The sequence below is a fragment of the Ichthyophthirius multifiliis genome, assembly GCF_000220395.1.
Source record: "Ichthyophthirius multifiliis unplaced genomic scaffold scaff_1120509250281, whole genome shotgun sequence".
NCBI lineage: Eukaryota > Ciliophora > Oligohymenophorea > Hymenostomatida > Ichthyophthirius > Ichthyophthirius multifiliis.
Genome location: NW_004086907.1, coordinates 1 through 24,475, shown reverse-complemented (window position 1 = coordinate 24,475; position 24,475 = coordinate 1). Strand labels below are relative to the sequence as shown.

Sequence of the window (24,475 nt, the reverse complement as noted above, 5' to 3'; positions counted from 1 at the left end):
ATATATATATATATATATATATTTATATATATATATTTAAATATTTGTTTTTTTTATAAAAAATAAATAAATTTTATATTTAGTATTTAAACGGTGTTTATAGTATGGATAATAAAATGTAAGAATTAAAAATAGTATATGGAATTAAAAATGCTCCTGATATAATTATTTGTAATTAAGTTTTTAAATTTTATAGATTCGATAGTGGTTCAAAAGATTTTTAAGAAATTCCTGTAAAAAATTTCTGTAATTCAGTTGATGCTATAAATATACATAAAAAATGATTGTAAAAAAAACATATATATTTATATTTATAAAATAAAAATGGTTTTATTCTAATAAATATTATAAATTTAAAATATATTACCATATATAAAAATAAATTATATATATGTATATATATATTTATAATAATATTTCTAACATAATATAATTATTTGATTTCTTTGTTATCTTTTATTAAATAACAATATAAAAATTAACATATATTTTTATATTATGCTTTAAAATGTTAATACATAAATAATTAAAGTTTTTTCTTTAATAAATGTTAATATATATTACTTTATAATTATTTTTTTATTTATTTATTGTATATTTGTTATTTAAAATAAAAACTTTAATCCCTTTTTTTTTTAGTGTTTTTTATAATTTATATGATTTAAAATAAAGTATAATATTTAAAAATAAACAAAAATATTATTAAAATTAATTTTTAAATTCAATTATTTTATCTACATTATTTAACACTTTCTATTAAAATATCTACTAAAAAATCAACTTCTTCGAACGTAGTAAATCTTCCCACTCCTATTCTAATTGACCCAAACGCATATTCTTCAGGGACCTTAATAGCACTCAAAACATAAGAAGGTTCATCTGAGCAAGCTGCTCCAGCACTTAGAGCGACTGAATTTTTAATTATATCCATAATAGATGAGCTTAATACATCTTTAAAAGATACATTAAGGTTACCAAAATATCTCTATTAAGGATCTCCATTTAACTTAACATCGTCTATTTTTGAAAAAATTCTTCGAAACATTCTATCATACAGTTTTTTTATATATTTATTATCGTTTTACATTTCTCTTTAAGCTGCACTACATGCCTCTCCAAGTGCAGCAACCATAGGCGGTGATAAAGTTCCACTTCTGAGCCCTTTTTCTTGACCTCCCCCATGTATAATGGGTAATAAATTTAATTTTTTCTTTTTCATATTATTTTATTAACAAATAATCCCCCTGTACCTTTTGGAGCAAATATCTTATGTCCAGTAAAGCTTAATAGATCTATATTATATTTTTTTACATCTAAGTCGATTTTACCAATAGCCTAAGCTGAATCAGTATGAAAAATAGCGTTTTTTTATTCACATAAAAGTCCTATTTTTTACAAGTCTTACAAAACTCCAATTTCGTTATTTAGACTCATCACGGAAACAACTAAAGTATATTAATTTATTTTCTGTTCAAGATTTTCTAAAGAAATTAAACCGTTTGAATCAACGTCGAGATAATCGACTTTAAAATTGTATTTTTTCTCAATATATTTACATGCTTCTAATACTGTTTTATGTTCCGTTTTTATAGTAATAATGTGATTTTTGCCTGTATTATTCTCAAAATGGTACTATGAAAGTCCTAATAAGGCAGCATTGTTGGATTCTGAAGCACCTGAATTAAATATTATTTCGTCTTATTCGGCATTTAATAAACAAGCAACTTATAGGCGTGATTTTTCAATGATTTTATCTGCGTTTATACCGTATAAATGAGTTTTAGAATGAGGATTACCGTAATCTATTGTTAAATAGGGTAACATAGCATCTAATACGCGGAAATCAATAGGAGTCGTGGCTTACATATCAAGGTATAAAGGACGTTTTTAATTTGTAAGTGTTGAAAATGAATTTTTTAAGAGCTTTATTAACATTTTATGTATGATTTTTTTTATTTTCTCTAATATTTATACTAATGAATTATTTTTTAACAAGATATTAATTTTTTTTTTTTGAATTATGAATATAATGAAAATAATATTTTATTAGTAAATTATTTATTTTAAAAATAATATATTTTTTTATTAAATATTATAGATTTTGTAAAAATATATATAAATATAATTATTATATATATATATAAATATATATATAATTAATTTTTAATAATATAATAAATAAAATAAAATTAATATTATACTTTTATAAAAAAAAATTAATTATAGATATATAATTTATTAAATAAAATAAAAAAGATATATAATGTATATATAATATAATTTAGTATTATAATGTTTTTATAAAATATTTTATTTAAATAAAATATAAAGATAATTTAAATAAAATAAAATAAAAAAAGGAAATTTATATAAATAAAAATAATTAAAAAAATTTAATAATATATTAAATTATTTTTCTATATAATTTAATAAATATATAATGAATATTGGAAAAAATAATCTTATTTTTAACGATTATGAAGTTGAAAGAAACTTATACTAATAAATAATAAGTTATTAAAAAGATGAAATTTTGAGAGGTTCAAGTTATTATTCTAATAGCAAAGAAACTTATGATCCATTTAAAATACCAGCTGATATAGAATTAGCAAAAAAACACAAAAAAGCTAAAAAAATAGGAAAAATAGAAGATTTTAGTGAAAAAAATGAAAAATGTCCATGTTGTCATATTCCAATTATTAAAAAAAAATTCAAAATATAATCCAATATAGAAGAATTTTCAATATATGGAACAGCTTTTACTTTATTTTTTTATTATACAAAATTAATGATATTATTATTAGTAGTAGTATTTTTAATAGTAGGATTAACGTAACTAAAAAATTAAATAAAAAAATATGATTATAAATCTATAAATAAATAAATATATAAATATATAAATATATAAATATATAAATATATTATTATATTTTATTTATTAAATATATATTTATATTTTATTTATAGAAATTTTATTGAAGATTATTAACATTGTTATACTAATAATTCAAATAATTATTGTAAATCATTTGTAGGAATAGTATACTCTAGAGGTAAAAAAGTAGAATGCTCATCTTATAATTCAGTTCAGAAGCCTATTTTTTTCGTTGCTTTTTTGATTTAATTTTTTTTAATAATTTTTTTTAAAATTCTTTAGGATTAAAAACATTAATTTTGTAATAAAAATAGTGTTAAGTATTCTGACTTTTCATTAATTATTTCAAATATTCCTTTAAAATACTGTGAAAACGAATTAAAAAATTTTCTAGAAGAAAATTTATTAGAGCATAAAGTCAAAATAGTAGATATGAACCGTATCTTTAAAATGCGTGAATTTATGTTCTATTCTTTAAAACAATTTTAAATTGAAAAACAATTACAAAAAAAAAATTACTATAATAAGATTTTAAAAAATACATACAAAAACAAAATGAAATTAATATTAAAATCCAAGATTTATAAAAAAAATACAAATAAAAAAATTCACCAGAAATTCTAACTTAAAAAATAATTATAATATTAGAAAGTCATAAAGATTGTGATAAAATAGTAAAATAATATTCCACATATTGGTATACTAAAAAATATTTAACTTTCTAACATAAAAATCTAATTATTTAAAGAGCAAATAATCCTTTAGATATAATTTGGTAAAATCTTGAAGTACCAGTATCTTAAATATATATATATAGAATTGTAACATTAACAATAACAGTAAAAATATATATTAATAATATATAAATATATATATATATATATATATATATAATATTATAAAATTATATTTATTTATATATATATTTACTAAGATAGTATTAACAATTATTAGTTTATTAGCTTTAAATTAAATTAGTTAATTGTAAAAAAATTTTGAAAATGCAGATTATGGTTTTGCTGCAATATATATACTATCTTTTATATGTACACTTATTGTAGTTTTCATAAATTGTCTTTTGACAATTTTAGTTACTAAATTTGCTCAATATGAACGTCATTAAACTTTCACATCTATAAATATTACTATATGTACTCGGCTTACTTTTTTATAATTTACTAATATATCATTAATGCCTTTTTTTGCTTTATTAATGACAGGTAAGTAATCTGAAGAAGAAAAACAATTTTCTTAATATACAATCTAGAATATGTTTTTTTTGTTTGTTGGAAACGCAATTTTTGTTCCTTTAACTGTTTTATATGAAATCGAGTATATATATTAAAAGCTGAGACAAATATACTATAAATAAGAACATAAATATTTAAAAAAAACGTAATAATAATTAAATAAAATATATGAAAATCCTTAATTTCTCATATAGGAATACTATGCAATTGTAAACAGGATTGTTTTAGGAGGCATTTTTTACGCTCCAATTATTAGTGTCGGCCTCCTAATTAAAAGCATAACTTTATTTTTCCTTTATTGGGCTTTTAAGTATAATTTTGTAAAGCATTCAGGTTATCCAAAAACATACTCTAATAGTCTAAATTGCGCAGTTTAAGAAATTATGTTCTTTTTCCCTTTGTCGTTTACTGCGGGATGTATGACATATGAAAAAGTATTTTTAAAATGCAAAGATTAGACGATTTTTAGTATTTTTAATATCCTAATGTTAATTTTTAGTTTTTGATTTTAATATTTTCGAATATATTTATTAAAATGTTTAAGTATACATTTCTATAAGACGAAAAAAAAAAATAAGATGTGAAATTTAGTTAAGTAAAGAATACTATGGGGATGGATTATTAAATAATTAATCCTATTACTAATGCTTTTAATATCGAATTTAATGAATAAATTGAACTTGTTAATAGTATTGAATTTTAAGTTGGGGATAATATTAGGAAATATGCAATTAGTAATGTATTATTTTAAGAAGAAAGAACAAACTTAATTATTTAAAATGAATTTGAATGTTAAGTTGTTTAAAATAAAAAACAAGGGTAAGATAATATTTCTTGATGTTTATATTTTCTTATAAAAAATATTTTTATAATAGTTTTTTATTTTTATTGTTTTATGTTTAATAAATAATTATTTATGTCTATATAAAATTTAATTTATATTTAAAATTCTAAATATTTTTAGATATATAAATAATATTGATATATATATTTTATAATAATAAAATACTTAAATATGTTAAAATTAATATATTAATTTATAAAATAAAAACCTTAAATATAATTAAAAAAATAAAAATAATATAGAAAAAAAATATATATATAAATTTATAAAAAAAAAATATATATAAAAATTTTATAATAATAAAAAAAATGGAATATCAATAACATGAAGTATAATTTTTTTATAATAAAAAACATTAAAAAAAAACCTTATATAATAATTAAAAAGATTTCATTAATAAAAAGCTCACCATTAAACACTTAAAATAGTTTTCAAAGTTACGAATATAGCCTAAAAAATTATAATTTAAGTTAAAATTTTAAAGAAAACTATTTATTATCTGAAAATAATATCCAAGAAAATTAAAAAAATATTTAAAAATGGAAAAAAATATAATATTTGTTAAAATAATAAGAATTCGAACAAACTCATGAATTTTTTTTTTTACAAAAACAAATCTAAAAAATCAAAAAACTTTAATTTTAATATTTTAATACATTAATATTATTACAAAAGCAAAAAAAAAAAAACCAGAATAATATCTTATTTATAAACGAAGAAAATCACCCTTAATTATTCTTAAATAAACACGAATTAATTAAAGAATTTTTGTATTTTTTAAGAATTTAACCTGATATATTATTAAATATAATTTAAAAAAATAAATAAACATCATCTAATATAATCAAAAACTTATGTTTTTCTCTCCAAAATGCATTTTTTATTGACCACAAAAGCTATTTATAGTCCCATTAGATGTATTTTATGAGTAAAATAATTCAAATTGAGATTAATTAGGCCTAAGATATTTCTTAGATGTTAAGAACAGATTCTTTTGCGAAAAAAATTATATAGGAATTCCTTAATTAGGAAAAGTTTTGTAAGTATATTAAAGATATTTTAAAAATGCCTTTATATGAGATTATCAAAGTACATGAAGATTTAAAAATTGATCTTTAAGAGTAAAAAATAATAATAAATTTATATTTATTTATTTTCTTGAAAAAAAAAAAAAAAAAAAGAATATATAAATAAGTAGTTGAAAAATAATTATAAATAAAAAATAAATAAAGTTTAAATTCTATATTATAAAAATAAAAATCTTTTTTTAAGAATAAATAATGTAAACTAAGAGAAATTAATACTAAAAAAATTAATAAATCTGAATATTATTATTAATTATTAAAATAATATGATTTTTCTTAAGAATACTATTCAAATACTATATCTGACAACCTTTATGATATTCTAAAAATAAATTCTTAAAGCAATTTTTTTTTGTTTATTTTTTTTAATATTTTATTTTTCAAAACAGATAAAGCTTTATTTCAACATATGGAATTGTAAAAATAACTTAGTAATATTACACATATGAAAAATTTAGAAGAAAATCAATAATAAATAAATGAAAATTAAAATATAAACATAAATTAATAAATTAATGATGATAATTAATAATATGAAAATATTTAATAATATTAATAATATATAGAAACAGAAAATGTAATAATAAATATTATTTATAAAAATAATAATAATATTATATATATGTATACATATATTATTATTTATGTTTATATATATATAAAGATAGTTAATAAAAAGCTTAATAAATTAAATAATTTAGTCAATTTAGTTTTAGAATAAATTTTTGATGGCTTAGAAAATATGCCTAAAGAAATTAGGATAATTTGTTCTTTAATTAAATATTTTGCAAAATAAAAATTCAAAGATATTAATAAATAATAAATAGACTTTACGCTAAGTTATTTTTTATTTGATAACTGGATTTTACCAATATTTTTGAGTTGTTCAAATACATATTCATATTTAGATTAATAATAGTATCAATTATTATGTAATAATATGTTTTAAATATAAAAAGTTGTCCGTAAAGTAAATAATAAAATTAATTAAAAAAACAAAAAAATGATAGGTTATGAGAATTGAAATGTTTGAAAATGATATTGTAATGGAAAAATTCAATGTTTTTATATAAGATATAAAAGATAAAGTATGTAAATATTATGAAGAATTAATAAATTTAGATGAAGATAAAATCGTAAATTCTTTAACACATTAATCAGAATTTTAAAATGATTAGTAATTATAAATGTAAAAAAATAAAAAGTTTTCATTAAAAATTTATTCAGTTTTTTTTTTTTTTTAAAAAAAAATAATTAAATTTAATTTAAAAGTAATAATTTAAGTATTTGTTTAAGTTTAGAAAATATTCAAAAATTAATCGAATTAATTATTTAATTTTAAGATTAAATCCAAAAATATCCCTAATGTATAAATTTAGCAAAGGAAATTTATTCATTAAATAATTATATGAATATATTTAATATAAGATATGATTTATCATTAAATGAAGGATTAACTTATAATAAAGATGCTATTTATACTGTATTCTTTTTCCAATAAGATTAATATTAAAAACAAACTAACATATTATAAGAAGAAGAAGACGAAGATAAAGAAACAATATAATTATTTAAATAACTTTTAATAAAAATAGAAAACATTGAAATAACATAATAATTTATTGATAATAAAAAAGATATGAAATACCTCATATATGAACTATAAAAAGTAATAAAAAAATAATATGTATATGTATATTTATATACATATATATATATATATATATATATATATATATATATATATATATTTATATTTATTATATATATATATATGTATATGTATATGTATATGTATATATATTTATAGCCATCTTCTTTTAAATATGGTGAAAATATATCTGATATTAGTCAACAATTATTCAATATTTTATATCATAAAAATGATTATGAAATAAGTAAAATTTAATAAAAAATAAAAATAGAAATTAAAAAAAATGAAAACTAAGAAAAAATATTTTAAGAAAAATCTAATAATATAAAATCAATATATTAAATAAAAAAAAAATTGTAAGAAATTAAATTACATACAGAATTTTTGTAAAAAGATTAAATGAAAAAAATCATTAAAGATTTTGCGGATTAATTACAATTAAATTTATGTATTTCTACACCTAATAATAGACATAAATAAATACTTTAATTTAAAAAAATTTACGAAGATTATGATCATACTAAAATTTGGATCGAAGATATGAATTCTTGTGTACATTAAAATGCTAATTTTGATTTTGTTTTGAATTTGACAGGTGATTCCCCATCTAAACCTTAAAATTAAAAGCATTGCAAATCCATTAATGCTTTTGTAGAAGAATTCGCTAAATTAAAAGAGGTTGAAGATCTTATTTTAAATGGAAACGATGTCTTTGGAGTAAATGGAGCTTTTAATGATGTATTAGACAAAATAGAAGATGAAGCTAAGAACTATGAGAAATTTTAATAATATAATAGTGAAGAAATGTAATAAATAATATATACAATATTGAAATAAATATACAAAAAACTACATAAAGAATTATTTCCTAAATAATAAACTTATAAAGATGCTGCTTTTTTTTTTACTTTGAAATCTCTTGATTTTATCTCTTTTGAATAACTAGAAATTAAAAAATCTTCACATACTGAATGGTTATGGAAAGTATCTTCTTAAGGTTTTTTTTGTTATATTTTTATTAATTTATTTTATATATATTTTTTTGTAAAAAGCTTTAATAAATATGGATTTAAAATATACTCCAGAACAGAAATTAAAATAACTACTTATATGTACTAAAATTGTAGCCGAAATACTAAAAATGGTTTCGATAAAAGATGAAGCGGCTTCGGCTGATGTTACTTTACCAAATTTAATTTATACTATTATTAAATCTAAACCTAAAAGATTGATTTCTAATATTAAGTATTATTAATATTATTTAATTTTTTATTTTATTTTTTTTAAAAAAAAGCTTTATAAAAGCATTTAAAAGTAACTCAATTTCTTCTTCAGAAGAGGCTTATTGCTTTATTTAAATTTAAGGTGCTATTTAGTTTATAGAAGATATAAAACCAATATAATGTAAAAAAATTACTGTAGAATAATTCTATATGTAAATATTTATTTTTTTATTTATTTATCTTCTTAATATTTTATATTTATTATTTAATTGATTTAAATATAAAAGGAATATTCTATAGTAAGAATAAAATACAGGTATGACTTTTTTGAAAAAAAGATAAAGAGAAGGTTAATTAGTTAATTTAAAAAAATTCTAAATAAACAATGAATCAACAGATACAAAAATAGATAATCAAAAATAAATTTAAAAAGAATAAAACTAACCAATTAAAGAAGAAATATAATAAGGTATTGAATAATAAGTCACATACGAAATATAATAAGAAATTAAATAATAAATATTAGAAGAATTAAATAAAGAAATAATAAGAGAATAAAACAAAAATTAAGGTTAAAATATATGAAATATTATTTACAAATAATAATAAAATTTAATGATTTATATTAATAAATATTAAAATTTTATAAATATATAAAATATTTAAATTAGAAAAATTATATATGATTGTGTTTATTAAAAAAAAAAATTAAACTGATAAATATCAAAGTGATTATATATATATATATATATATATTAATATATTTATTTAAATTATTTTATATATTTTAGTAAATGTTTATATTTATTATTTATTATTAACATATTTTAATATATTTTTTAATTTAATACTTTTGTTTCAATTTTTTATATTTTATATTTAATTTATAATTTGCATTTCATTATTTTTTTCTACATAAAGGACATTTTGAATCTTTTATAAGCCATTTTTTTATACATTTTTAATGAAAAAAATGCATACAATTTAACTAAATTATAAATTCATTTTCTAATAACTAATCTAAGCATATTGAACAATCATTTTAATTTTATTAATCAAAAATCGACAAATCTTTTTTTACTAGCATTTTATTTTATTTATCTATTCCTTATTCATTCCCTAATGTCGTTCTTATTAAAAAATATTAATTTAATTTATATTAAATTAACTTTAATATGTTAATTAGCTCATAAAATTTCTATATTACTATAAAATTATATGAATTAACTATCTTTAATTCTGACTTGATTAATCTTATAAGTTAAACAAATTTTCCAATCTTTATAATTATATTAAGTGCCTTTATTAATTATTTCTTATTTAATTTAATAAACTTTATCTATTTACTAATTAAGATCTTATAAATCTTAAACGCTATTATTATATATTCGATTAATATTAATTTAAAGAATTATTATTCCTATAATCTAAACTTTATTATAGATTAAATATATAATTTATATGTTCTTATTCTGAATCCATATCTTATATATTTATATGAATATTTGTTTCTTAACTTTAACTTATAAAACTATATTTTTAATAATATTAAAATTTTTGATTTATTAATTTTTTTTTTTAATTTAAAAAATTAATTTTATAATAATTTTGTAAATATATTTTTTTTAATTATTATAAAAAAAATATATAATAAATGAATATAAAACCTAATTAAATATTTTATAAAAAAATATAGTGATTTCAATATCAAAATTGCCGTATTATAAGCCATTATTTCAAACAAAGATAAGTGATTCATATATACTCTAGATTAAAGTATGCAAAATAATAAAATATTAGATAATATATAAATAGATAGAGCACGTTTAATTTTATTTTAAAATATTTTCTTGATTAAATTTAATTGGGATGTTTTATTAATAAACTTATTTTAAAAAATATTATTCATTTAAAATATATAATATTATTAATCCTGAATATGTGATAATATGACTGTTTCTTGTCTACTTTAGATTGTTAAGTTATATTTTTTTAATATACTTTTATTAATATTAAATAAAATTTAATAATTTTAATAATTTTTATTTACATTGTTTAATTATTTATGATGGATAATCTTATTTATTATTAAAAGATTAATTATATATAATTGTTATATTAAAAAATCAATTATGAAATTTTTATTATAAAAAAAAATAATATAAAAATTATTTATACATTATAAGTATATTAGTTTATTTTAATAATAAAATCTAAAATCAAAAACAATGTAAAAATATAAAATAAGAAAAAAAAAAAAATTATTATATTTAAAAAAAATATATAAACTTAATAATTTACATAATAAATTTATAATTTGTATTTTCATAAATTAATTAATTATATATTCAAAGAAATTATTATTAATATTTATATTATTCTTATAGCCTTATAAATAAGATAAAAAAATTAATAAAGTAATTAATTTAAATAAATAAAATTATTGATATTATAAATTTATTTAGTAAAATAAAAAACTAATTTAAATGTGTTTTTATATTTAAATAATTTATTTATTAAATTAAATTAAATATATAAAACAAGATTAAAAATTATATAAAAAAAAAAATTAATATTTTTTTATAAACATATATTAGTATATATATAGCCTTTTATATATAAATTTATTATAATTTTATAAAATAGTAAACTATATTTATTCAATTTTAAATTATAAATATATTTAATAAAAATTATTTAATTTATAACTAAAAATATATACCTTAATTTAACTTTAAATGCATATAATATTTAAATATTAAATTATAAATTAAAAAAAAAAAAAATTTTAAAAAATTTAAAAATAAAATGAATGAAAATGTAAATTAAAAATTTTTTAATTTTGAAAAGACAATTTATATAAATATTTAATAATATTAAAAAAATTATAATAGAAACTTTAAATGATTTAAAAAATATAATTATTAGAATCGTAAATTTAAGAACATTAACAAAGAGATTAAAATAATAAAAAATTAAACGATTAATTAATATAAGCATTAGAATAATTAAAAACTTCAGATTAATCGATTTCTTAAAAAGATATTTTATATATAGAAGAAAAACATTAACGAGATTAAAAATAATTAAAATAAATATATGAAAAAAAATTAATAATTTTAGAATAAAATGTATTTTAATTTTTATTATATAAATAATAATATTTAGTTATATAATAAAGAATATTGAAAATAGTAATAAAGTGTTTTAATTAGAATAAGAAAATTTAATTTTATAAAATTAAATAATGGATTATAAAGAATTTATATAATAAAATAATAATGAATATTAGAATTTAAAAGATAATTATTTAAATCTTGAATAAAAATAGTATAAATAAAAAATTTACAAATAAATATAAATAATATTAAAATTAATAAGTATTTTATGTTAATAATAGAATAATCATTTATAAGAAAAAACAAAGAAATTAGAAAAACAAATTGAATAATATAAAATAAGTGAAGATAATAATATAAACTAGATTTAAAAAAATGAAATTAATTTAGAAAACTTAATTACTTTTCATAAAAATGTAATTTTTATTTATATTGATAAAAATAAATAAGTAATATTGATTTTTTTTTTTTTAATTATATTAAATAAAGGAATAATAATTATTACAGGCAAAAATAAATAATTTATAAAAAGAAAAAGACTTACTTTAATAATAAAATGAAAAGAATTCATAACTTTTCTAAAATATGAAAATACAATATGAATAAGAAGTATATTTTTTTAATAGTAAAATATATTTAATTTTTTTTATATTATTAATTATAAATACTTATATATATTTATTTATTTATTTTAAAAAAAAAAATCATTAAAAAGAACCAAATACTATTTCAAGAATAATAAACTTTAATTTAAAATCTTAATCAGTCTGAGCAAGAAAATAAAAAATTACAATATTTTAATCAATTGAGTTTATAAAATAAACAAAAAGTGGAATATAGAAAAGATATTTAATAAGAAGAAATATTTTAATTAAACTAAAAAATATTAATTATAGAATAATAAGCATAAGAGTAAGAATAAAAAATAAGAAACTACTAAATATAATTATAAATAAAAGAATAAGAAATAAAAGAATAGAAAAAAGAATATGAAAAAAATTTAGCAAATCAAAAAAAAATGCAAGAATAAATATAATAAAGTGCCAATAAAATAAAAAGTGAATATTTTTAAAAAAGTGCTTTTGTAATTCAAGAAATACTATCGAAAGAATAATAAATAAAGAAATTAAAATGTTAAAAAAGTAATTCAAAGTCAAATACTTAAAGATCTAATACTTTATCTATATAAAATACTTATAATAATACTCAATATAATAATAATATTAGTAGTAATAATTTATTTTTTGAAGATTCCTATTATAAAAAAAAGCTTTTAATTAATTAAAATGATAACCCTAATTATAAATTTGATGATTCATCTTAAAATAAACTATATATTCTTAGTTAAAGGTTAAAAGATTTGTATGATTTCTTATAAAATAAACTTGAGAATAATTTATAAAAATTAGATAAAGATGATTTGAATGTATTTTAAAATGAAATTAACAACTTATAGTTTTTAATGAATGATAAAGAATTTTCCCTTATTAAAAATTAAATTTAGAAAAATAATATTTTTAATATGATTTTTACTTTGGATTAGATATTAAAAAACAAAAATTAATAAAAATGATAAAGCAAAATGACTAAATATTTATATTATATAAAATATAGTAGTATATCATATAATTAAATAATTTTTATTTTTTTAAATAAATATTTATTTATTTATATTAAATTATTTAAATAAAAATAAAAAATCTTAAACATATATTTTTTAATAATATTAATTACTACTAATCATATAATTAAATAAAAAAAGATAAAAAATATATAAATTTTTTTTAAAAAAAAAAAATAAAAAAAAAAACTTATTTAACATTTAAAAATAATATATATATATAAAATAAAAATGTAAAATGCCCTTCCTGGAATAAGCATAACCTAACATGTTTAATTAAAATACGTATTTGGCATGAACCCAAACATAAAAAACTCTCTACTATTCCATGACGAAGAGCGAATAATTTACCCAGCCGGATATAACATAGTATTATACGACCTATAAGATAAATCATAACATTATTATTAAGGCACAAATGAATATAGGGGAATATCATGCGTATGTTTAAGTCCATTAAAGCGTTATTTAGCCTTAGGTGTAAAAGGTTAAGGTAATGAAAAACCTGGAATAATTTTATTTGATACCTTTACACAAAAAAGGCGTAAAAATTTAGGATTCGGATAAAGTCCTTAATTGGAATATTATAATATAAAGTAATGGATAAGTGTTGCTTTTCCAAATTAAAATCAAGAAACTAGATACATATATTCATTAAGTGGAGGAGGAGGAGATCATATATTATGCTGGTGGTGGCATGAAAAAGGGAGGTGTATAGGATATTACGATTTAGGTATTTAGAATGATATTTTTGATTTATAAATAGGTTCAATTGGGAATTTAGATACGAATTTAATAACTATTAGTGGAAATAAATTTTTCAAGTGTTATGTGAAAAGCGAGGAATAGTTGAAGGACGAAAAAAACACGAATTAAATTTAAGAATTGTAAATGTAAAAAAATATACTTAATTAAGTACCAGAACAGTATAAAAATAGATAATTTATTTAGCATTTATGGCTTAGTTGTGATAATTTGGTACTTTTAGTAAGTTTAACAGGAGAACTACTTATTTTTGATTCTATATTAAATTTTATTTAAGTTGTTGATAATTCAACTGAAAATTTAAATGTAGTTACTGCTTGTATATTTTCAAAAGGCTTCTTTGTAGCCTTTGAGGCAGGAATAGTGCTTTAATATAATATAATGTAAGGCGAGTAAGAGATATTTAATTGTGTATTACAATATAATGTGAAAAAAATTCTAGATTTGAAAGAAAAAACTGAAATTAAATGCATGTGTATAAATAAAGGGGAAGATAAACTAATTTTTAGTTTAAGTAATTGTCAAATTCATGAATTAAAACTTAAATAAAATATAGAATACGTAAAATAAATTCATTTAGTAGAAGATATTGATAATAATATGATTACATTGCCTTTTCATACTGGACCAATTATTTCAATGGATATTTGTAAAAGAAAACCAATAATTGCTACTTTAAGTACAGATAGATATATTAAAATTTGGGATTATGAAAAAAAAACTATTGACATATAATGGAGTTTTAATTAAGAAGTATCATGTTTGTCTTTGCATCCATAAGGATTCGGAGTAAATTATTAAATATTATATAAATAAAATATAAATATAAAAAAATATATTAGTATATATATAAATAAATAAATATATATATATATATATATATATATATATATATATATATATATTTTTGTTTTTATATATACATACTATATTTATATTTATTTTATATTTCCATATTTTTATAATTTTTTTTTTTCTTTTTATTTAGATTGTTGTGGCTTTTGCTGATAAATTAAAATTAATGAATTTGTGTATACATAATTCAACAAATAATTAAAAAAATAAAGCTTATAAAGAAATATCTCCTTTTAAGGGTTGTAAAGAAATTAAATTTTCAAATGGAGGTTAATATTTTGCTGCTGTAAATTCATCATCTTCTAATTAAATAATTTAAGTTTTTTAATTTTTTACTGGTGAAAATCCTGTAATAAAATTAAAAATAATTTTTTTTTATTTCATTTTTTATTTAAAAAAAAGTAACATCATATATTCAAAGGACATACAGGAAGAGTAAAATGCATTGCATGGTCAACAGATGATTCAATGTTAGTTTCTTGTGGAATGGATGGTATGATTTTAGCATGGAAAGTAGATTAAGATTTTTAAGCTTAATAGCCTACAGTACCTAGAATAGTTGATATTCACTGTAAAGGAGTTAATTTTTATGGGTAATATATATATATTTATATTATTATTATTTTTGAAATAAATTAAAAATAGAATTACTCTTAGTGAAGATAATAAAACTATTATAGCAGCCGGAAGTGATAAAAATATTCATTTAGTAAATATTGGAGATTATCCTCATGCAGACAAAACAGAGAAAAAAATGCTTGATGTAAATTTATCGTGTTTAGGTTTTCCTAGTTCTAATAAATTACTTTTTGCTGGAATTTAGGATGATACACGTTTATGTGGGGCTTTAAGATGTTTTATTTATCCTATTAGTCATGGCAAGTTTACTGATTATTAAGCACATGATGAACGAGGAGTAGAAAAAATTAGAATTACTAATGATGATAAATATATTATAACTGTAGGTAGAGATGGTTGTATGATGTTTTTTGAAATTAAAGAGAAAGATATTAGGTAGGCAAGAATGAAAGGTTTTTTGTTTATAAAAAAATAAATAATATTTATATATAAATATATATTAATTAGACGGATATGCAAAATTTTCTGAAGAAGTTCTTGTTTCAAGAGCTGATTTAGATGATTTAAAAAATATAAAAGATAATTTATAATTATAAATTACTGAGTTTTCGAATTAAAATGCAATGCTGGTTATTACTTCGAGATAGGAAGATATTTATATGTTAGATGAATAAATTAAATTAAATTAAATAAAAAGATAAAATTAAATAGAAAGTTTAAAAAAATAAAAAAATTAAGAAGAAGCTAAATTAATAAATGAATTAAATGAACTTTAAGAATTAGCAGAATTGGAAATATAAACAATGGATACTAAATATTAAAAAGTACAAAAATAAAATAATATAATTAAATATAAATAATTAAATAAAGGAAGTAATGTCTCTAGTTGAACAATATGAAAACTTTAAAAGGTTACACGAAATCGAAAACAATAAAAATAATAAAAAAAAATCTAAACTCGAATAAGAAAATAATTAAAAACTAATAGCTTTAGATAACGAATTTCAAAAATAATTAGAAGAATAGCGTACTTAAAAAAAACGAGTAGAAAAATAAATATAAGAACGCCAAAAGTAATATGCTGAAGTAATAAATTAAATCCAAAACGAAAAAGATATGGAAATAAAAAATCTTACTTTAAAAAATTTAAAAGACGAATAAATTATTACTGATTAAGGTTTAAAGGCTAAAAGTGAGATTTCAATAACTAACAAAAAAATAATGCAATAATAATAAGAATCACAAGATATAAAAGAGCAAAAGCTGGAATATGAAAGATAAAAAGACAAATTTAAAATCCAAAATATGGAATTAAGGGAAAAAATAGACGCTTAGAAAAAAATAATAGTTGAAAGAGATAGGACGATTTCAGAAAAGGAAAAAATTATCTATAATTAAAAAAAAAAGGCCTAAGATTTAGAGAAATTCAAATTTGTACTTGATCATAAAATAAAAGAGTTGAAAAGAGATATAGGTCCTAGGGAAGAGGAAATAGCCAAAATGAAAGAATAAACAAATATAATGGATGCAAAATTAAAAGAATTAAATACTTATAATAATTTCCTTGGAACTGTTGTGGATGAACTATATACAGCATAAGAAACAATGAAAGAAGAAATAAAAATTCAAAGATAGGTTATGTTTGAATAATAAATTAAAATTTCAAGATTTAAGGATGATATTTATGCATTGGCTTAATATATTTTGGACTTTAATAGGCTAAAGTAAGAAACATAAAGGCTTTTTGAAAAATATGTAAAGAAAGATATAAAGAAATAAAATGTAGAGGGAGAAATAATGTAGGAATATAGAAGTCAGAAAAAAAACTTGGAAAAACTAGTCTTTATGTTTAAAAAAAGTTTACAAAAAGATAATCAAATTCATAAAGAGGACAAAATAAGAATAATGAACGATAATGTTTAATTAATAAGAGAAATCAATAATTTAAGAAAAAGTATTAAAGAAAATATGAAAGGATCTTAAAGTCCTCCTGATAATAAATTTATGGGAGCAAGTCATTCAATATTACCAACTATTTAAGGAAGTAGTAAATCTGTTTTATTTGATGGGAAAGAAAATATATAAAATAATCCTGATTTACTTATATAAAAATAAAAAGTACTCACTGGATTAATGTAAGATTGTTAGGAATTACAAAAAATTTATGAAGTTCTTAATATTGAGTAATAGAATTTACTGAGAAATAATAATTGATTTCTTTTTTTCTTTTTTTCTTTTTTATTATTAAAAAATATAATACTTCTTTTTTAATAAAAATAATTATATTTTTTAAATTAAATATATGAATATTAAAATAAATTCATAAATAAATAAAAAACCTTTTATATTTCATTAACAAGTAATTTTAGTAAATAATTAATTAAAAATAAAATTCTATGTTAACCTTTTGATAAACATCAACTCTAATTCCTAATAATTTTCTATTTATACATCTTAACCATCCTAAGATATATTATCTAAAAACGAGCTGTTTTCCAAAGTAAATTTTTATTATTATTTACTTCTTAATAATTTAATATATATCTTACTCTTGAGTATAAAATACTAATCAAAAAGCCTACAACAGACTCTGCTAATTATACTATAATATCCAGAGAAAAATCAAAACTATTAATAAGCAAATAAAAAAGTTACAAAAAACAAATTGAAAATAATTTAATTTCAAAAAATAGAGTTTATTTGGTTTTAAAAAGTATATCAAAATTTTTATTTTTTTAATATATACTTCATCCAAAAATTACGGCATGTACTAAATACGAAATAAACAAACTATTTTTATTACTAATTTTTTTTATTTATTTTTTTCTTTCATACAATTATTATATACGTGTATTTTTTATATATATTTAGATAGTATTTTTAAATTCATTTGATTTTTGTATCATTTGGCAATAAATAATTTAAAAAAAATATGGATAATTTATTTTTTAATCATTAAGCTCTTTATATTTTATATAAACTTTATTTTTAAAACATGTTTTTATTATTATTTTTATAAAAAATCAATATTTATTTCAAAATATATTTAAAATTTCTAATATATATTTTTTAAATAATAAATTAAAACAATACTAAATACATTTATTTAATGATTATATTAAATCCAAAAAAAAGTAATATATATATGTACATGATTATAGAGTATATATTTATTAACTTTTTATAATTTTGGTATAAAATATATTGAATTATATTTATTCTATTAAAATTTCATATTATATATTTATATATTATATAAATAGATAAAATAATTATAGAATAAAAATATTATAAATAGATTTCAATTTTTTTTGATATATTAAAAAAATAAGTTAATAATTTTGTATTTTAATTTATTTTTTACAACGAATAAATAAACAATTATAAAACTTTACTTAATTTACAAATTTATATAAAAAAAAAAAATGATAAACAGAAAATCAGATTGTAAATAAAAAAACTCTTAAATATTTATCTAATTAAAATAAATAAAAATACAGTTTATTTAGATTAAGATAACTGTTAAATAGCCTGCAAAATAAAACCTCATATACCTTTAAATTAACTATATTAATAAGACATTCAAATAAATGTCGCAAGTTCAACTTCATGCAAAAGTAAATATGTATTATTTTCTAAATATGGAATAAATTATTAACTATGTGATAATAAATTTAAAACTGACAATGATTTATAATAAGTTTTAAATCAAATAGACCAAAATAAACCTGATGTTTATTAATATGACGAAGTTTTTAATATTTAAATGAAGTAAATTTTAATTAATTAATATTTATAAATTTTAAATATTATTATTTATATTTTTTATTTTTAGTCAAAGCCTTATTTTTCATTAATATTTTTCAAATTCAATAAATTAACTTATTAATGGATAAAATACAGCTTTTTTAATACATGGTCCATCAAAGTAATTTTTTATATATTTTAATTTATTATTTTAAAATAATCATTAATTATTTAATATTTAAAAAAACTATAATTTTATAGTTGCGGAAAGAGTTATATATTTAGTGGTGAATAAGAACGTGATGATAAAGGAATTATTTACTAAGGTTGTCAAAAAATACTATAAGAAATACCTGAATAAGAAATTCTACTTTAAATATGTTCAATTTATCAAAATTAGATATTCGATTTACTATCAACTCATAAACCAGCTACTAATTTTTAACAATTTGTAAAAAATAAATATATGGACTTTTGTTATTTATAAATAAATAGATAAAATCTCCTGAATAAGCTTTAACTTCCAAAAAAATATAATAATTTTCCGATTTTAAATATTCTTTTTAATTTTCAATTTAAAATATGTTATTTTTAGATGAAAATTTATAAATAAATAATTTTTATGGAAAATCTCATATAATTGTGAACTTTATTTTGAAATAAAATTAATAAAAAGAACTATATTTATAAATAGTAAGACTAAGTGATATTGACGAAAATATAAATTAAATAGATTTCTAAGTATTGAAAGATAAAATTATGAAAATAAAAAAAGGAAATTATAATAAAGAAAATAAGTATTTAAAAGAATATGAAAGTTCTTTATTATTAACCTTAAAAAATACTTTAAATGAAAATTCGATTATTAAATTTCTTTCTTGTGTTTCGACTAAATCATAAAATTTAGATTTAACTTAAGAAACTTTGGATGTAAAAATAAAATATTTTAATTTATTTTTTCTATAAAAAAAAAATAGTATTTAAATTTAAATGATATATAATAATTATTGAATAGTTATTATATTAATAAAACAGTAATACATAATAAAAATATAAGTGAAAATACTTTTAATATTAAAAATAAAGAAAAATATGACTAAGATACACTTTTAATGCAATAAATTAGCAAAAATAAAAGCTTATAATAATTAATTTCTTAAAAAAATTAAATTATAGATTAATATGATAAAGAAATGAAAGAATTTTAAGTTGATTTAATTTTAAATAAAGAAAAATATAAAAATTTCGAATAACAAAGTTTTTATTAAAATTCGAATTTCCAATTGAAATAAAAATATGAATTTAAAAAAAATCAAATAAAAAGTTTAAAGTATATTTTATTTTTTTATTAATATTTTTGTTTAAAAAATAAAATAAAAAAAATAGATAAATAATTAATGAATAATAAAAAGAAATTTAAAAATTTAAAAATTTAAATAATGATTCCTAATTATTAATTTAATAAAATAAATTAGAAATATAAGATTAAAATGATTATATAAATTAAATAACAGAACTAATAAATTAAAAATAAGAATAATGTGCAATTTTATAATCAGAATATGAATAATACCGATAATCATAATAAGAAAAAGATGATAAATTAATTTAATAATTTGAAAAAGATTAAAAATAATAAGAAGCTTTATTCGTAAAAAGACTAAAAGAATAAAAAAGTAAAAGTAAGTAATCAGTAAAAAAAAGAAGGAATTAATTAAATAAAAAGATTAAAAATTAGAATTATAAAAAATTTAAATCTTTGAATTAGAAAACGAAAAAATTCATTTATAAGAAAATTTAAATCAATTAAAAGAATTTGTGTAAAAATAAAATGAATAAATAGATAATTTAGAAAATAATTCATTAAATATGAATGAATAATTAATTTAAGCTTAATAAAAATTGAATATTTTATAAGAAAAATATGTCATATGTGAATAAAATAATTCTTAAGATCAAAAGTTAATTGATAATTTACAAAATTATAATGAAACTTTAAATATAGAAAATTAATAATTAAAAGAGAAATATAATGAATAATTTAGTTCTATATAATAAAGAATAGATTAATTAGATTAGTTATTATAAGAAATCTAAACTTAAAAATGCATTAATAAAGAATTTAAATTACAATAGGATTTTTTAAAAAAAGAAAATCTTTAAAAAGATAAAAATGTTTAAAAATATAAAGAAAAAGCTAAAAAATATAAAAGAGAAAATATTGTTTTAAATGAAAATTTATAATATCTTACTTCTTAAATTAAAAGTCTTGAAAATAAATTAAACGAATGCAACAAAAACAATTTAGATGTTTCTAATAATTTTAAAAATTTAAAAAATTAATAAGAAAATAAATTAAAAGTAAATTAATTAATAAAAAAATAATAGTATTTTTTATAATAGAAATTTTTATAATAAATAGGTTATTGATCATATTAATGATTTAATTAATAATCATAAAATAAATAAGCTTAAATAATAAATAGATAGATGAAAATAAAATATTAACTAAAAATAAAATTTTATATATCTATATTAATATAAAAAATTATAATTTTTATAAATATATTAATATTTTTATTTGAATAAATAACATATAAAATTAAAATATTAAACTTTTATATACTAATTTTTAATTATCCCCAACAACAAAAATCATTAGTTTTTTTATATTTTATTTATAGATGACAAAATTTATGAATAAATTTCTGTATTACATTCTTTAAATTAAGAAAAAATTTATTTTTCCTTCTCATTATTTAAAACTCTTTTAGATTTTTAACAAATAAGCAAACCATCGCTCCCATCTTCTATTTACTCATTTTTAGTAAAAATTTATTGTCTTTTATTTTTACTAAAAAAAATATTATAATCTTCAAGCATAACTGTAGTAATTTATATACAAGTAGGATTCATAACTAACTCATCTAAAGCATATTTAATATTCTCAGTTAATTATTATCCTCGAATTAAACTTGGAGCGAAAATTCGACATAGAGCATTTGCTTTCATTAAATTAAAATCATTATATTATTATATTATAATCAAAAACCGAATTAAATACTTTAAAACATTATAATTCAAAATAGGAATTTCTTCTATTATTTCTTATAGTTTTTTTTTAAATTCATATTAGTCCTAAATTACCGAGAATTTCTTTATTTTTTCATATTATTTAAATGGAAATATTGGTTCAGGTAATTAAATAAAAAATCTTTTTATACAAGCTAATAATATTATTTTTATTTAAAAAAAAAAAATGTATTAAATAATAATTTTAGTAATTTTTTTTTTAAATATATATATATATATATATATCAATATTTTTTTTTTAAATCAATAAAAAAAAATATAATCTTTCATATATACATTTTTTGATATTTTACATGCCACAATATGTGGATCTTCGACTCTATTTAAATATTCATAATTTTTATCAATTAATTCTTTTTCAACTAATTTTATACCAGATTCAGTAGCACATTTTCTAAAAATACCTTATTCTTAAATAAATTAAGCATTGTTTTCGAAATAACTAAATAAATGAACTACAATTACTGGAATCATTAACTCTTAATCTAACTCTAAGTCCTCTAAACTCTTTCCAAAAAGAATTTTTTTTTCCATATTTTCTGATTTATCGTGATTTTAAGAAGTCTTTATAGGATCATTATAATTATTATAGTCTTTTACGTATTTTGATATTTTATTAATCAAAGATTAATTCATAAAATCTAACTTTATTAGTCTTTTTAATCTATATTATATGACATTATTTTTTATAAATTTATAAAAAAATAAAATGTATATATATTATAATTATCCAACGATTTTAAATAAAGAATTTTTTCTTTTGATACAGTTTATTATTTAAACATGTTATAAGACTTTACTAAAATTGAAGGATTAACTATATATATGTTTTTTAAATTCTAATAATATTTATTTGGTAAATTATTATAAAATGAATAAAATTATTAAATATGCGAATAACTAATTAATCCAGTATTAAAATAAATTATATAATAAGGTCTATTATTTATTAATAGTATAAATTTTATTTTATTTTTATAATATAAGTCTATTTTTTATTTACATTTCAACTAAGCCATCCATAATATAGCAAAAATATGATTTCTACTTTTCGATTTCTTTTATTATTGAACTTTAGTATTTTCCATATATGTATATTATATTCGTTTCTTTAGATTTTCCTTATATAATATTTTTTATTTATTATTCATTAATTTATATTGTTTAAAAATATATATGATTTTTATTTTTTTATATTTCACTAATAAATTTTGTTTTGTAATCGGTTAATAGTGTTTATAAAAGAAAATTACTTTACCAGCATACACTATGAATTCTATAAATTATTAAGGATTCAGATATTATCCTATTTAAAAATTCTCATTATATTCTTTTTAATATTCATTGATATTATTTTTAGATTCCATTAAAAATTATAAATAATCCGATAAGAAGAAATGTTCACTATTAATTTATATTTATTATATATATTATAATTAATTATTTAAAATTATAGGTAAAAATTAAAAATAAAATTATTTATAAATTTTAATAGAGTATAATAATTATTAAACGCTCAGAGAATAATAAAACATTAATATATATATTAATATTTTATTTAATAAAAAATTAAATTAATTGTATTTAATTTATTGCTTATAGATAAAGTTAATTAAAATATCATAAAAATATTTAAAAATAATTAAATAAAATATAATATTAAATCTTTTTAAAATAATTATAATTATTAATATTCAATAAATATTTTTTTCTTTTTTATTTTTTTCCAAAAATATATTTATTTTAATTTTAAATAATATTAAAA

The 24,475-nt window shown here is 16.1% G+C and overlaps 4 protein-coding genes across 4 annotated transcripts, besides 40 other annotated features; 2 read left to right on the top strand and 2 right to left on the bottom strand. All coding sequences in view use genetic code 6, as the record gives it.

The window, feature by feature from the left end:
- Positions 1 to 36: a microsatellite.
- Positions 1 to 44: a microsatellite.
- Positions 45 to 721: 677 nt separating this feature from the next.
- IMG5_061930 (nfs1 nitrogen fixation protein 1, putative) lies at positions 722 to 1,935 on the bottom strand (the record flags this gene model as incomplete). Its single annotated transcript, XM_004037031.1, has 2 exons — positions 722 to 1,210; positions 1,312 to 1,935. The coding sequence occupies 2 exons, from the start codon at positions 1,933 to 1,935 to the stop codon at positions 722 to 724; spliced, it is 1,113 nt and encodes a 370-aa protein (XP_004037079.1).
- Positions 1,936 to 2,109: 174 nt separating this feature from the next.
- Positions 2,110 to 2,155: a microsatellite.
- Positions 2,156 to 2,174: 19 nt separating this feature from the next.
- Positions 2,175 to 2,253: a microsatellite.
- Positions 2,254 to 2,299: 46 nt separating this feature from the next.
- Positions 2,300 to 2,358: a microsatellite.
- A 490-nt stretch (positions 2,359 to 2,848) lies between these two features.
- Positions 2,849 to 2,918: a microsatellite.
- Positions 2,864 to 2,922: a microsatellite.
- Positions 2,881 to 2,930: a microsatellite.
- Positions 2,914 to 2,965: a microsatellite.
- A 156-nt stretch (positions 2,966 to 3,121) lies between these two features.
- Positions 3,122 to 3,151: a microsatellite.
- A 569-nt stretch (positions 3,152 to 3,720) lies between these two features.
- Positions 3,721 to 3,801: a microsatellite.
- A 1,344-nt stretch (positions 3,802 to 5,145) lies between these two features.
- Positions 5,146 to 5,210: a microsatellite.
- Positions 5,150 to 5,203: a microsatellite.
- Positions 5,180 to 5,223: a microsatellite.
- Positions 5,180 to 5,229: a microsatellite.
- Positions 5,194 to 5,229: a microsatellite.
- Positions 5,207 to 5,276: a microsatellite.
- A 1,302-nt stretch (positions 5,277 to 6,578) lies between these two features.
- Positions 6,579 to 6,616: a microsatellite.
- A 1,121-nt stretch (positions 6,617 to 7,737) lies between these two features.
- Positions 7,738 to 7,863: a microsatellite.
- Positions 7,864 to 8,248: 385 nt separating this feature from the next.
- Positions 8,249 to 8,869, top strand: IMG5_061920 (vacuolar sorting protein, putative; the record flags this gene model as incomplete). Its single annotated transcript, XM_004037030.1, has 2 exons — positions 8,249 to 8,514; positions 8,836 to 8,869. 2 exons carry the CDS (start codon positions 8,249 to 8,251, stop codon positions 8,867 to 8,869), a joined length of 300 nt encoding a protein of 99 aa, XP_004037078.1.
- A 555-nt stretch (positions 8,870 to 9,424) lies between these two features.
- Positions 9,425 to 9,483: a microsatellite.
- Positions 9,429 to 9,487: a microsatellite.
- Positions 9,488 to 9,559: 72 nt separating this feature from the next.
- Positions 9,560 to 9,596: a microsatellite.
- Positions 9,597 to 11,012: 1,416 nt separating this feature from the next.
- Positions 11,013 to 11,086: a microsatellite.
- A 1,177-nt stretch (positions 11,087 to 12,263) lies between these two features.
- Positions 12,264 to 12,311: a microsatellite.
- A 693-nt stretch (positions 12,312 to 13,004) lies between these two features.
- Positions 13,005 to 13,049: a microsatellite.
- A 25-nt stretch (positions 13,050 to 13,074) lies between these two features.
- Positions 13,075 to 13,115: a microsatellite.
- Positions 13,116 to 13,679: 564 nt separating this feature from the next.
- Positions 13,680 to 13,735: a microsatellite.
- A 100-nt stretch (positions 13,736 to 13,835) lies between these two features.
- Positions 13,836 to 13,860: a microsatellite.
- A 42-nt stretch (positions 13,861 to 13,902) lies between these two features.
- Positions 13,903 to 20,814, top strand: IMG5_061910 (WD repeat protein; the record flags this gene model as incomplete). Its single annotated transcript, XM_004037029.1, has 12 exons — positions 13,903 to 15,225; positions 15,425 to 15,640; positions 15,694 to 15,884; positions 15,937 to 16,322; positions 16,378 to 16,694; positions 16,741 to 16,956; positions 17,278 to 17,594; positions 19,307 to 19,317; positions 19,587 to 19,641; positions 19,706 to 19,798; positions 19,879 to 20,068; positions 20,794 to 20,814. 12 exons carry the CDS (start codon positions 13,903 to 13,905, stop codon positions 20,812 to 20,814), a joined length of 3,336 nt encoding a protein of 1,111 aa, XP_004037077.1.
- Positions 15,236 to 15,292: a microsatellite.
- Positions 15,238 to 15,292: a microsatellite.
- Positions 15,270 to 15,341: a microsatellite.
- Positions 16,704 to 16,737: a microsatellite.
- Positions 18,085 to 18,110: a microsatellite.
- Positions 19,643 to 19,691: a microsatellite.
- Positions 19,647 to 19,698: a microsatellite.
- Positions 20,815 to 21,029: 215 nt separating the features above from the next.
- Positions 21,030 to 21,054: a microsatellite.
- A 518-nt stretch (positions 21,055 to 21,572) lies between these two features.
- On the bottom strand, positions 21,573 to 23,831 carry IMG5_061900 (rho gtpase activating protein 1, putative; the record flags this gene model as incomplete). Its single annotated transcript, XM_004037028.1, has 6 exons — positions 23,714 to 23,831; positions 23,446 to 23,649; positions 23,004 to 23,374; positions 22,682 to 22,844; positions 21,870 to 21,931; positions 21,573 to 21,610 (listed from the first exon to the last, which is right to left on the bottom strand). Exons 1-6 carry the CDS (start codon positions 23,731 to 23,733, stop codon positions 21,573 to 21,575), a joined length of 858 nt encoding a protein of 285 aa, XP_004037076.1. The 5' UTR covers positions 23,734 to 23,831.
- Positions 21,770 to 21,807: a microsatellite.
- Positions 21,951 to 22,003: a microsatellite.
- Positions 21,999 to 22,034: a microsatellite.
- Positions 22,128 to 22,192: a microsatellite.
- Positions 23,832 to 24,475: the final 644 nt, after the last annotated feature.